The 14,831-nt window shown below is 32.9% G+C and overlaps 1 protein-coding gene across 1 annotated transcript; it reads right to left on the bottom strand.

The window, feature by feature from the left end:
* Positions 1–5,010: 5,010 nt before the first annotated feature.
* LOC134256772 (uncharacterized) lies at positions 5,011–14,431 on the bottom strand. The gene is made up of 9 exons (XM_062739442.1): positions 13,603–14,431; positions 13,172–13,414; positions 12,428–12,892; positions 12,194–12,291; positions 9,964–11,187; positions 7,623–7,679; positions 7,356–7,432; positions 7,059–7,134; positions 5,011–6,116 (listed from the first exon to the last, which is right to left on the bottom strand). The coding sequence occupies exons 1-9, from the start codon at positions 14,429–14,431 to the stop codon at positions 5,454–5,456; spliced, it is 3,732 nt and encodes a 1,243-aa protein (XP_062595426.1). The 3' UTR covers positions 5,011–5,453.
* Positions 14,432–14,831: the final 400 nt, after the last annotated feature.

Genomic DNA, 14,831 nt, shown 5'->3' with positions numbered 1-14,831 from the left:
GGTGTCTTTCAGAATGATCCAACAGTTTATCCATGAAAACCTGTTTTCACCCCTGCCACAAAATGAGTACTGGTTTTAAGATTAAGAATATACAGAGGTAGCAGTGAGGTCAGGAAATAGGTCAATTTTCGAAATTTCTCATTTTTATGCAAATTTTCACTAATTTTACAGCACATTTTATTTTGGAAAACATAGAGCACACGCTTGCCTATCTAACAAATTTATATATTTTATACACTGATATCAGATGCAGTAGATGTGTAAAAATCTCAGATAGGCAAGCGTGTGCTTTATGTTTTCCGAAGAGAAATGTACCCAAAATATGATGAAAATCCACCAGAATTGAGGAAATTCGGGAAAATGTCCTATTTCTGAACCCTCTAGTGGCTTCCATGTAGCCTTTGAATCAAAATTAGTGCTTGTCTTAAAGTAAGCATCATTTTAACTTCTTAACTACAAACTATCACAGTTTTATCAGTGTTCTGATTTTTATATCAAAAATTCGGCTGTTACCCTATCTTGTCCTTTGTCCAATCAAATTTAAATCTTAATTTTGTTATTCTCGCAGCATCTAGCATAGGTTTTTGGGAGTGGTGTATTAGGTTAATACATGTATATTCAAAACAGGAATTCTTCTTTATCAGTAATTGTCGTCATAATGATTGCATTAATTCTCATTGATATATTAGAATTATTTGTGCGTCGGTGTTCAAATGATTCAGAGATGTGTCAGATATCGAAATTTTTCACATCAAGCAGATGAAATTAATAATAAGCGTTTATCCACGATGTGAGCTTTAGTAACAACTGCCAAATATATTTCATATCTCGTTGTAGAATAAAAATGTGGTCCTCATATTTGTGCAGATGATGGCCAGTAAGCAATTTCGAAAACATATGTTTGTACGAGGGTTGTCCCATAAAATCGTGGACAAAGCGTTTTCCCGAAAAGCAATGTGCGCACTAAGCAGAAAATTTCAGTAAATGTTTATCATATTTAAGTGCATGATAATGTTTTTGATAAAATATAGGCAAAAATAAAGATTTCATTATGCTTCAATGTGCACGAGGTATTGTCCTACGGCGCACTGTCAAAAAACCAAGGGTTTATAAAAGAATACACAAGTTTGAATTCAAAATAAAATTTTTAAATACATAAGATTTGGATTAAATTTATCCTAATTCAATTCCACAATCAATTTTGTAGTCTTTGTAAAAATTTTAAGGCATTTGCTTAATTTTTGGTAGTTTCTCGAACATTCGAAATGGGAAACGCACGAAAAATAGCGACGTTTTATGACGTTACGGCGCACCGGAGAACAGTTCAGTTTTATTTCTATGTTGTAATGACACCTTTACAGACTTTAAATGACCATAGAAGAAAAAAGAATTTAAAAAATCACCATATCTTAAGTATACAAATGAAATAGGAGTTTTCTTAGCGATGTTTTTTTCTGAGGGGTACAAAACATACGGAAAAACTTTTAATGTAATAGCAAAGGACGCTGTCACAGTAGACCGCCGATATGAGATTTTCTATTAGTTGAATGATGATGAGAATATTGTCTGTAACTTAAATATATCTTTCGCATGAGGGTGCCAATAGGTTTTTCGGCTGTTTATGGAGACTAAAGAATGTGTATCAATGAAATTCCCAAATTTAAGTCAAACTCATCTAATTTCATTTTCAGCAAAGATAAAACGTGACACTATTTTAGACACTTTGACGTTATAATCCATGCGCCGTAAGGTGATACAATACGTGGCATAAAATATCATAATTTGTTTATTTATGCATAAATTTATCTGAAATGTGCTGTGTATATTACTAAAATATGTACTAAATAATAGTGAAAATTTCAGAACGCAGTTATGTTTATTTTTCACACTAGACAACTTGTCCACGATTTTACGAGACAACTCTCGTACATTGTACATGCGAATAAGAGGAGCTTCAGTTTACAAAGTGAACTGAAATTGGAGTTTCTTTGTTTTTCTTTTAACATTTTCCTACTGAAGAATGTGAGTACCAACCAATATATATTTCAAAGTTGGAAATTCCAATTAAAAGTTGGCTTTTCCAACTTCAAAATTAGCAAAGCAACGAATCTTTACTGCTCAATAGTCCTGTGTGCCGAGTACAGGTCTATTTCAAGCCTTTCGACGGTGTATAATGACATCTCCAAATGAGTGAAAAGTTTTGAAAAGAACTAAAACTATTGATTTTAATGTAATTTTGTACGAGTAAATAGAATGTTTACTTTCTTTCTAAAAAAAAGCAAACCACAATGTTACAAAATAAATTAAAGCAAAACGTCTTTAAATTCAGGGTTGCTACTTGATATTTTTGTTTACTTTCATGAACTTACCCTTTCCATAAAAATGCATCTATTTCGTATTTTCATTTATTGTAGTATATTTACATGTTTCTCGAATATCTCGAATTAACTATTTTAAAAATTGCATACTTAGCAATGCTTGGTCATATAATATGATATATTGTGATTTTTATGCGAGGTATTGAATTTGAATTAAATAATTTTGAATAAAGTTATATAATGATATCTTGATCTTACATACATGCACATATATACATGGCCTTAAGAAGCATTTTTGAGGGTGGGGTGGGTGCAATTTCAGTTGGAAGGGAGTACAACCATAAAAAATGCCTTGAAAATGAATAAGGTGGAAAAACAAAAGTACATTTAATTTTCTACCGTTTTTTTATTATTAAAGGGGGGGGTAGTTATTGTTCTGACTGGCCTAATATAGTTTAAAGGATTGTTCTAGCTCTAAAAAATGTTTTCTTTTAATTTAAATATCCTTCGGTTTTTAGCCAAAAGATTTACAGTTTTCAGTTTCACTTTAGACGTAATTAAGACATTTATCTAGTTGTCTTAAGATTATGACAGATTTTAAGATTATCATAAGATATGACAAGTTTGTGAAACGGCTATGGTGCAATCTTCAGATAATTTTCTGTCTTAGACAGATCTTAGATATAAGGGCCCCTGACTTATAGCAGACGAACAAACACAGCCTTGTTTTTTGTTTGAATGTCAGTTCATGTTTTACATTAACTCCCATTTTGCAAGATAGTGCAACCTGAATCTCATCTCTAAGAAGAACATATTTTCCATATTATGTAGAAAGAAACAAATTGAAGTAGACATGAAATCTCATTTAAAAATGATCTAAAAAAAATTGATAAAAATATGTATATTACTTTATCACAAGACTAAGGGTATTGTATTCGTTTGTTCTTCTGCACTAATGATAAATTCTTTTGTGTTGGCAATGATTCTATACGAAGAGCCTTCTACTGCTTTTGCTTATTCTAGAGATTTTTGGCAACATAATTAGTGTAGATTTGATTTAGCGCATTTAATCATTTTTGTATAAAAACATGACATGTTTCAAAGTAAATGTGCAAGATATTTAGCAATTCTTTAATTTTATTGAAATGGTTGTCATGATGACTATAAGGCATATAAAGAATGCACTTGTGTATTTAAATTATAAATACGTTTACAGTATGTAGTATTTCTTTAATTTTGTTTTGTTTTAACCATCAGTATTCATTAAAAGATTCTTGATTTGACAGCAATAGTACAGGGGTGTTAAATTTTTTTTTTCCAGTTTTACAAAGTGTGAGAATGTTTCAGTTACAATATTTAGATAATTCTAAAATCGTACAATGAGGAAAAAGGTTTTGATTAATTTTTTTGATCTTAAAATAGAAATGACATAACCAGCAAATTCTAGGTTTTCCAACATCTTCACCGAGAGAAAAAAAGCATGAATTCGTTTCATTTTCGATAAAAGTAAAAATAAGTTTTTCCTTGTTCTCTCCTCATTCTCTAGAGTTGCATCATTAGATTACATATCTCAAAACTAACGAATCTTGCGTCGGTTGGCGTCTAGCTATACAACGATAAACATTTGAAATGAAACAACTCTATCTCAGCATATTATCTGAAGTAAAGAATTTTTGCATCATTCAAACATCTTGAGATTTCTATAGGTAGCTGAGCCCCAAAATGTGGATTTTTCGGTAATTACTTGGATATGAATGAACTATATTGGAACTATGTCGATGCGCTTTACAAAGAAAGACATGTTTTAGTGCCATAAGAGATACATGTATGCTTTGAAACGGATCAAAACAGCTCTTTTCTTGGTTAAAAAGTTTTATTTAATAAAATTAAAACTTGATCTATGGCTTGTCATTTTGTTAGAATAATCTTCTATGTCTCGGGACAAGCCCACCACAATTAGAATACCTCCCATAAACTCGCAATGTTGCAGAATAAGAATCGCTCCGAAACGATTTTGAAAAGTACTAGAAGGATTTGCACTGAAAATAACTATATATACAGTCATATATGTCACTGCTCAAGTAATTCTTATTAGGGACACAGTTTTTTAAAACAAATTCACAAATACTACGAACTAAGTTTGACGTTGACAGTGTTGCGCCGATATCTGATTTGTTAGATTCATTTACCTAAAAGGAAAATGCTTTAGCCTATTTATAGAGATATTTCATTGAAATTTTTAGACATTATTAAAAATGTTGATCATGAAATATGCCAATTTTATTTTTACTTTATAGTCTTAATGAAACAAATGATATTGAAAATGTTCGCGTTTTCTTTGACAACCCTCGTTTAAGATTCATCATTAACGTGAGCAATAAGGGTGACGTGAACTGTTGCGTGGAGATGCTTACTCACACTGTCCAACCTCTGGTTCGCGTGTTTCTAAGGACCATTGTTTTCACGCATGCCCTATTCTTATTTGATATATTTAATTTAATATTTATTTTTTTTTTCAAATATTTAATTGAAATGATGAAAAATATCAGATGCATGTTCATATTTCACATTTAGCAATTATGGATCTATCCTTTGAAAAAATAATTTCATAGATAACTGATCCATTTCAATCTTTGTATATTAAAGATGTTTGTAAATTGTAAACAATTTACATAAAGCATACATTATTGGTAGATGAGAGGTGTAAAATAAAGTTATGTAATTGTGATTTAATTTTTCACCGAGTTTGAATCCCACTGTGGGACGTAGAGACCGGTCCTTCGGATGAGACCATATAAATCGAGGAAACTTGTCCCAGTAGGTCCTGGCACAAAAAGATCTCTCCCTGTTGGCCCCGAGTGCCGTGCATAGGACAAATTTTGCAGCTCTCCATTGGCAAGTGGTGATGTCTCCATATGAGTAAATAATTCTCGAGAGGGACGTTAAACAATACACAATCAATCAATTTTTCACCCTTAGGATTGATGCACTATATATGCATTCTGCAAGCCTTTTAAACCATTCTTCTTACAGGAAAATAATTTAAATATCAATGTTTCTAAAATAAATATTGTTCAAGTTGGTATCTTTTCATATTTTCAAGTTATATATCTATACCCATTCTCTAAATATGTCCTATGCTAAATCTTTGATGCGTTGATTCGAGGAAAAAATCATTTCTTTAAAAATATCTTCCATGGCATATCCATACTCGACTCTCTTTCGGTCTTCAACAGTAAAATTGGGAAATTTATTCTCGTAAAAACATGCTGGGGTTCCACCTCTGACCATGAGAACAACACAGTGTCTGTGATTCTTTATAACAACACCAGGAGATCCTGAAGATCCCATGTCAAAAGTTGTATGAAAAAGAATTTTCCTGGGTGGATTAAGTAATTCTTGATAGTAATCAACTCCGTCTGGAAAATAATTTACACTCCATTCACTCAAGTGTCTTAAGTAGTTTTCAGCATCGTTGTTTGGTTCAATAACACAGGGATAAACTTCGCTGTCTTCCTTCATCTGCGCACCACCGGGATGGCCGATAAGATGAACTTCGGAGGGAAACTGCATATAACTAAAGGAAGTTAAAGCTGGGGGAATCTGTTCTTGATCGGTTTTCAACTCCAAAACAGCAACATCCAAACTTTCATTCAAATAATTCAATGTTGGTTCGAAATGCAATAGATTGTGTGGCTCAACGTTTTGGAGGAGGAGCTTTCTCTCAAATTGTATGTAGACTCGACTAGAATCGATGAAATGTGGTGCTTCTGTATTGCAAAATGAAAATTTAATTATCTATGATACAAATAAATTACAAGTACTCTACGTATTTAATAGTACCGGTATTTTTACAATATGGGACCTTGTTCTTGGGTGGAATTAAAAAAAAATATCTTAAACACAATTTAGAGAAGTCTTTATAACAACACCAGGAGATCCTAAATCCTCAAAAGTAGAGGAATTTTCTGTGAGCAATGAGTTCACTGAATGATCACCCCCCCTGGAAAATAATTCACCTCCATAACTCCATGTGTTGCTATATATTGTTTTACGGTAATGTGTAAAGAGGAATAAACTCGTCCTATCAAATGTCACTCAGTAGTGTAAGAGGAGTTGCGGATAAACTAAATATAACTAAATGGAGTTAAAGCTGGGGGAACCTGAAATCCCGATCGGTTTTATATACCCAGCCATCCAAACTTTTCAAGCAAATAATTCAATGTTAACATCCCACAAAGAAGCAATGTGTTCACTAAAATGTCTACACACATAAAATATATTAAACAAAACCAAAATCATCCATTTTATGTTCTTATTCATTTTTAATTATGTATGATACAAATGAAAAGTGGGAGGGTATATACATATTTAATATTTTCATTACAATATGGGACCTTGTTCTTGAATGGAATTAAAAGAAAATATCTTAAATACAATTTAGAGTATTGGATGTCCTTTATCCCGCAACTCCTCTTACACTACTGACTGAAATTTAATGAAACTTTCACAGAATCTTTATTACATATTGCCATTGTGCACCTCCTATTTTACTTTTTTTATTCGATCATGTTATTTTCTTTATATGGTTTCCCATAGAGATCAAAACAAAAATGCCATTATATTCTATATTTATATTCTATTAAAATGTCACATATATATTAGCTTTTGGATAACATTTGCTAAGACTGAGTTATTCCTCTTGTACACATTACATGTCATGATATATTTTTCCCCAACACGAAAACCTGTTCCTGCTGGTTGGTCGTCAATGTGAATAAGCCCTACACTTCGGCTGACCTCTACTTTAATATGGCTTAAGGAGGCTGGCGGGTCAAAAATTTAATCTTTAATTAACCACCAGATTTAACTTATTTTTTTAGATACGGTATATTTAGCTGTCAACTATCATTTAGCAAAGAAAAAATTCAAATATTTTAGTTTTAAAATTTTATCATTTTGTATATCTTTATATGGAGCTCTCCTTTTAAAGGAGATAAATAGTCTAAAAATGGCTGACCTCTACTTTAATATGACTTTAATATAACATCTCTCTGTGACGTTCCTTTAAAGAAGGGATAAGCCGGTGCTGTTTTTGGTAATTTCTTTCCTGACTTCATGTTTTTCAAAAAACAAGAATATTTAAACATGAACGTGATAAGTACTATTATTATACAGATAGAATGCATGATTAAATATATGTAAAGGAATACTTTAGCAGCTGAAAAAAATCACAATTAAGTATCTTATGATTAGTTTTGACATACAAATATTTTTTTTTTCATTTAATCGCATACGGTATACCTGTGAATCTTTGTCGCTTAACCGCCTTTTCCTGAACTTCGCCTTTGAAACAAATCTCTACAATTTTCAAAAATGCAAACATAAATCATTCTATCAGTGCATGAAAAATGAAATTCAAATTTTAAAATCAAAGGATGAATAAATGGCAAACTTAATACATCTCGATACAAAAAATCAATACTGAGGGTACACATTACTTTCTTGAGTTGCTTCATCACTTCAAACAACTAATAATATTACTATCACATCAATATTCTTAGATTGATTGAGTGACTGTATATTGGTTAACGTATCCTCTTATTACACTTAATGAAATTTGATGAGACTTTCAGAGAATCTTTATTACATCATGCCATTATATATGCACCTCCTAGATATTTTACTTTTTGATCCAACAAATATTTTGGGTTTCCCATAGCAACACATGAACACTGTCATTATATTCATATGGGAGGCGGGGTATCATTAGGTGAGCTTATTGCTCATCGCATCATTATTTTTTCAGCCCAAATGACATGGAAACGCTTGGAAAGGTGGGAAGGCCTCTAATTGTTCGCAGAACAATTAGTTTACTATTTTTGTATTTAGTTTTTTTTTTAGTTTTTGTTTTGTTTGTTGCTGTTGATGTTGTTTGTTTGTGTTTGTTTGTTTTTTATATTACTTTTTCATCCTACACATATTTTGTGCGTTTCAATAATACCTACATGTGTATCCCACCCGTGTGTTTATTAATTTTGATAAATAATGACTTGTATGTTATATAATTCATTCACAGTCTTCCTTGGAAGATTTGTAATATATTTTTTTACCTTCGGACTATGCACTTCCTCTCTGTGATTGGTGAAAATTTCATGATGAGAAAATTTTCAATTATTTCATTGGTTGAAATGCTGTTCAAGGCAAAATGGAGATAACTTTCACACAATTTTTTAAGAGCTTAACAATTTTGTTATATAAAATTTCTCTTAAAAAAAAATGACAAAACGAACAACAAAATCAGCAGTAATTAATTTTTTTAAATATTTTTTGTAGAAAAAATAAAAAGTTATCTATTTAATTCATTATAAAAAAATTTGATTTTTATTGCTTGTGTGCTTTACAATTTGTTATTATTCTTTTCCCCTTTCTTGTTTGAAGAAGGAAATGAAATACCGTTTTGTTTTTAAGCTCTCGGCGATCAAAGTTTACGGAGATGACCGAGCGGCAACCGTGGTAGGTTAATGCCAGTAAAAAGCTAATGTAGAAATACAAAATCAAGAAATTCAAAAGAATTATACGGCCTTTTGATAGGTGTAGATCAGTTTACAGTTTAAGATTGTTGCGAAAGACGGGAAGCTTTTTTAAAAAGCTCTACTTGTTATATCTCTTTAGTTCAGTTGCCAAAATTAAGTAGCTTGTGCGGAGACATACAAGATTTTTTTAGTCCTGGGTAACAGGAAAGATTTCTCTGAAAAGGAATTTTGATACCAAGGATTTTGGGTAAAAACTCTACATCAATAAACATGATTCTTAATCTAGCATCATATTGTAATTGAATTTATTGATGTTTATCAATACTCCCAAGAGTCCTACCGTTATTTCGGTCATAAATAATTTTCCACATTGTACTTTGGAAAAATATAGCAATTACATACCGCGATAATTATTTTTCAATCACTGACTTTTTTGGTTATTGTACGTAGTAAATTATGCAACGCTATACTGGACTATGAAAATCATTTAATTGACTTACTCTACCAATCATCTTTATACACTCTAGGAATTTCAAAATTTTAATGCTTAGGAACACACAATATTTCCATACATGTAGCCGTGAAGTTTTAAAGTTCGTTGATTATAAAAACAATAATTAATCTTACATAAAAGACATTTTGATATATAGCTTGGACAATCATTACATTGTAATAACACAAACAGTATTTAACATTTTCATCGGATGTGTAGATAGTGTGTGTTAACAATTCCCAATTTATTATAATTTTTCAATTTATATTTATTGATAAGCTTTCAAAAACACTGTGCTATATAATGAAATAAAATGCTCCGAATAGTCGACTATCGTTCGAATAATGCAATCGAATATTCGATACAAGGAAAATTAATATTTTGACATAAAATAAGGAAACGACGACTTACTGTTTTATGTGTTGCAATATACCCCCCCCCCCAACGCTGACAGATTTTATCGTCCTAGACATCAAAGTTCCAGTAAGAAAGAGAATTGGGAAACAAAAGTTCACATACAGACAGATTGACATATGAAGGGAAAAGTCTATGGTAAGGTCAGGAAAAATATAAGAGTCTAACGATATTAATTTTATATGAATTTTGAATATTATACCTTCTCCCAAAAGCCGATGGTTCTTTGGATGTTTATTGCATGTCTACCCGGAAACCGACAGCATTGACATTGTGTTTCATCAGTCTTGACCTTGATAAGCTCACTGGAGAGAGTAAATGACGTATCCTCTTCATTGCATATAATGTTTTGGCATTTGTATCCTTTAAGAAATTTTTTTTCCTCATGAATCATTTTTGTCAGTTTTTCTAAAGCAGTTTCAATTGCATCTCCAATTTCAATTGAAATTGCAGTTTCAATAACCAGAGGTTTTATTCGCATCACTTGCAACTGTACATCGTTATTACATATACCAACGACAACAGTATGTTCTTTATGATCAAAAATTGCTGCTGTCTGAAAAAGGCATGGACTACCTTCATTGTCTTCATCTAATGAAACACTCCATTTGAGACATCCCATACAATAAGCAATTAGTCTGTAGAACACAAACATGGCAAAAGAAGTAAATCGAAAGCACAATATCGATGAATACTCCCAATTTTCTTTGCAAGTGTCTGGTTTAAATGGCTTTTTATTCATACTTGGGACATACCATAACATACCAGCTTCTGGTAATGTCCCCATGGAATGAAGAGGAACAAGCATTTGAAGCTTCTCCATGTAACACATGAGTTCAGCTTTGTGATCCAGATACGATGGTTCATCTTTCCACAGTGAATCTACCAATTTCTCTTTCAGCTTCCCTGTTTTATTGAATGACATCCAATCTTTGAAATTTTTTCTTTTACAATCTTTGTTAATGTGATTTTTGTCAGCAAGAAGCTTGTTAAAAGCATTAGCAAACCACTGAATATCCAATATAACATGCTCTCTTAATCTTTTTTCGTCAAAATATAAGAGAAGACCATTACGGTGGAAACACTTTAAAAAGTTTGATAACTCCGATTCATTTTTTAGTTGGTATTCAACAGGAAGTGTTGCATTTATATCCCAAATTTCCCCGCGGGATATAACCTTTCTCACCCCTTCCTTCAACAGCTGTTCTAACAAAGCCCAGGAAGAGGGTACTTCAATTTTTGTGTTGATAATTTCTGTTACCACTCTCACTAAAGATTTTTTAATTGACTCTAGGATCTCTTGACTCTTACTGTTCAGCTCAAGAAGAGCCACGGCATATTCACGATCGTCCAAAGACTGACTGAACCAATCTTCGTCTTCCTCTGGCACTAATTTCCAGAATTCTTCAAAGTACTTTTGAATTTCCTTTAGGGAGAAAATCAAATAAAAAAACAATAAAAAGGGATTACATGTACATGTACCTTATTAAGTCTGTGAGTGACTGTCAACAAGAATATATCAGGCATATCAATGCTATATATTTTCCAAGACAGCCAATAGCAAAACTAACCCGGATATTAAAGATATAACTGAACCTTCTTTAGGCTTAGCAAGTTTTTTTTTTTGGTTTTGTCGAGGATCAACAAGAGAAAACGACCCTAAAGATATATTTTCACTTGTTTACTACATACGTCACTGAAAAGTCGCTAGCCTGACGCAGTGGTTAGAGCATTTGCTCTTGAGTCGCAGAAAAGGGAGTTGGCCTATGTCGCATGTTTGAATCTCACTGTGAAAAGTGGAGACCAGTTCTTTAGATAAGACTATAAATCAATGTGCCGTAGGCAAGTCACAGTCGATGCTTTCACAGGGCTTAAGTGCCAAATTATCCTTGGGCTACTAATGGTGCATCTTAATATGAGTGAAAATTTTGAAAGAAATTTTAACAAACGTCACTGAAAAAGCGATATCACTTTTAAATTTTTCAAATCGCATAAAAATACATTCAATTGTAGAAAGTTATGAAAGTAATTTTTCGTGTAAAAATGCATTTCACTACATCGTTCTCTCCGCCATGCTGCAGCTATATGTAATTTTTCTTCATACTCATGCATATATAGAACTATAGAGTACAGGCATATGACATTAGCCCAGTCAATTCTCATTCAAGTCCGATAAAAACATTGATCAAAGATTGTAGATGATTTACACCAAACATTTTGTTTCAAAATTTACACATACAAATTGTTTTCTGTCAGATTTCAAGATTTGTACAAATAGCATTTGTGAACTCTGTACAAATTGAAATATGATCAGAAAAAAATCGATCAGACAGAAACAAACAAAAAATACCAATAACCTAAAGTAATATCCCAGTCCTTTTCATTGCAATCACAAAAAAGGGAAATTGAGACATGTATCACATTTAACTCACATCTTCAGATTTCCCTTCCGCGTGTGTAGCTATCACAAACACTGGAGCTTTGGTACTTCCAAACGTCTTAATTGAGGCTATCCAATACTTCAAATAGTCTACAAAGTAGAAGAAAAAAGATGTCAATAAACAAGAATTCTCGCACATGGAGATAAAACATGGATAACAATGATAAAGATGTCCATGTGATTAATGTATTAATATATTAATTACTGCTTTATCTTCACTCAGTACCTTTGTACGTCCATGATGAAAAGATTGAACCTTCTTGGTTGTTTTTCTCTGTGCTGACAACATCTTCAAACCTCTGAGTCAAGTCCAACACAAGAATAAAGAATGCATTAGGTGTAAAATAAATCTGGTGACAGGCATAATATGCCAATTGTCCGGCAAAATCAAACATACTAACTGTTGGTAATTTCTCTTTTTCATGTAATACTTTAAGAAAAATTGTGTCTTTTTCTGTTGTGCTTGCTACTGAGCCACTGGGCTGAATTCCTGTTTCTTTAACTTCTTGTTTCTCAATTGGTACATTGCAGGTTTCTGTCTCGCCTTCCTTTTTAAAAACCTCTGTTTTGGCTTTACATGGATCACTTGTAATCAACCCTGATTTTGTTACATCATGATTACTGCTCCGGTCTTGTTTCAAGTCGGAAAGGGTAACCTTGATTAATGAAAGTTGTGGTCTGTCTTCAGCAGCTACAATGTAACAAAAAAACTATAATGACTCTTTTTGGAAACTTGATGTGCTCTAATATCATTCATACAGAGCTTACATTTCTACCTCAACTACACATAACGAATACATACGTTGCAGAGATATATCGTAAAATAATATACATGTTTATATGAAACATCCAATCTTTTCTCACAAATACTCGCGCAACATTTTGCTTGATTTCAATTCATCCCATCGTGATTTTGTCATAGTGTGTATTAACCAAGCTTCCATTTTTTTATTATATAAGTAGTACCTACCCTCTAAAATATTGTTTCTAACTGTAAATACATGCTGATGGGCTTCTAGTCCCCTGGTTGATTCGGTATCTTCAACATCATCCTGCGAAAGTCCTCTTAATCGTCTGAGTAGAGTAGTTTTCCCTGCTTCTGCACAGCCAACAAGAATACCTCGTGCATGGAAAATAGATGTTTTTTCTTTCTTGAGATATTTCTTGAGATTGTGGATATATTTACGCTTTTCCAGATCTTCACTACTTGGTCCTAAGCAAATAATTATTAGAGAATAAAAGGAAATTTCAAAACTTTCAACAAATCATGAAATCTTTAAATTAAAGGAACCCGCTTACGCTTACGCGGGTTATGTATTTTTTCTGCAACAGCTACGACATTAATTCCCATACTAACACCAAAGAAAGCATTTCATTATTTAAATCTATAGTATTTTTTACCTGAAAGGCTGCTATTATAGTTGAAAACCGAAAGAATGTTATCATCCCGTGATCCAACCCAGAGAGTATGAGTTTTCTCATCATAGCTCAGGCTTCGTGGTATATTCATCTTTTGACCTTTAGTCAGCAACAGTGACAGAAAGTGACCGTTTTTGTCAATTATATGCACTGCGTTATTAGCTGGATCACATTTCAGTATGTGTGAGAGTGCGTCAGTGCATATTCCACGTGGCCAAAGTCGTGCTTTTGATGGGGCGCCTGTGTAGGAGAAGCGATGATTTCCACGACTGTCGGTGACTACTACACCTTTCAAGTAATCAGACACAATGACATCTCTGTTACGGTTCTCCGTTATGTACAGAGGTTCGCTATACAGTTTTTGGCCTATTTTGTCATGTTGGATAGTTTGGAGTTCATGTCCAGAGCTACTGCATCTTGTTATTTTAGCCTCTGTAAAGCGACCTTCACTAGTATCATATATTCCGTTCCCAACCAGCAAATTCCCACTGAAGGGGGAACAGAAGACACAGTGTGGTCTCCATGGTTCTGATTTACGTATCAGAGTTGTCTTTGTCTTGTTGTCTCTAGATAGTATGTTGATGTTGTAATCCCTATCTATATAAATAAGTTGTCCATCCCCCATTACTGAGTGTACGCCATCGCCACTGTAAATATCTGTCAGCCCACATAGCGTTTTACCCGTTGTGTCTGTCAAGATGAGACTGTCTCTGTCACTGACCCAGACTAGGTTAGATGTAACACATGATATGTGACGACCACGACTAACGCCTGTTAGTGTGACAGACCTTTGTAAGACTGCTGTATACATAAGTGGAGGATGATTCTATTTCTGGTTTCTCTTAAACTTTAATTTTAAAATTTGGATTGAACTTTTTCTTGAGAGATTGCATGGATCTCTGAAGTAAAAATCGTGGGGAAGCATGTTTTTGTTCTGAAGTCTACAACAGAGGCACAGGTAATAGCAACATTTTTTGCAGAAGTCCCCTGACAACAGGATTTGATTTCGTTGTAAATCCCCAAGATGAAAAAAGAAATTCTCGTTCTGTCACGAAATCTACGGAAAGAAAAGCAAAGTTTTTTTTAAACTGAAGCCTTTTTCTTCAGCTACTCTTTACAAGTAGAAAATGCATTGCCACGTTGAGGATAAAATTCCATTTATTTCTTTTATAAAAGAACCACGAACGATAGTATTGTTCTCCCGCCTACCT

The sequence above is a fragment of the Saccostrea cucullata genome, unplaced genomic scaffold, assembly GCF_032062105.1.
Source record: "Saccostrea cucullata isolate Sc308-1 unplaced genomic scaffold, CSIRO_AGI_Scuc_v1 ctg1976, whole genome shotgun sequence".
Lineage (NCBI taxonomy): Eukaryota > Metazoa > Mollusca > Bivalvia > Ostreida > Ostreidae > Saccostrea > Saccostrea cuccullata.
The sequence above is the reverse complement of the archived record's forward strand: the minus strand, read 5'-3'. Positions and strand labels throughout refer to the sequence as shown.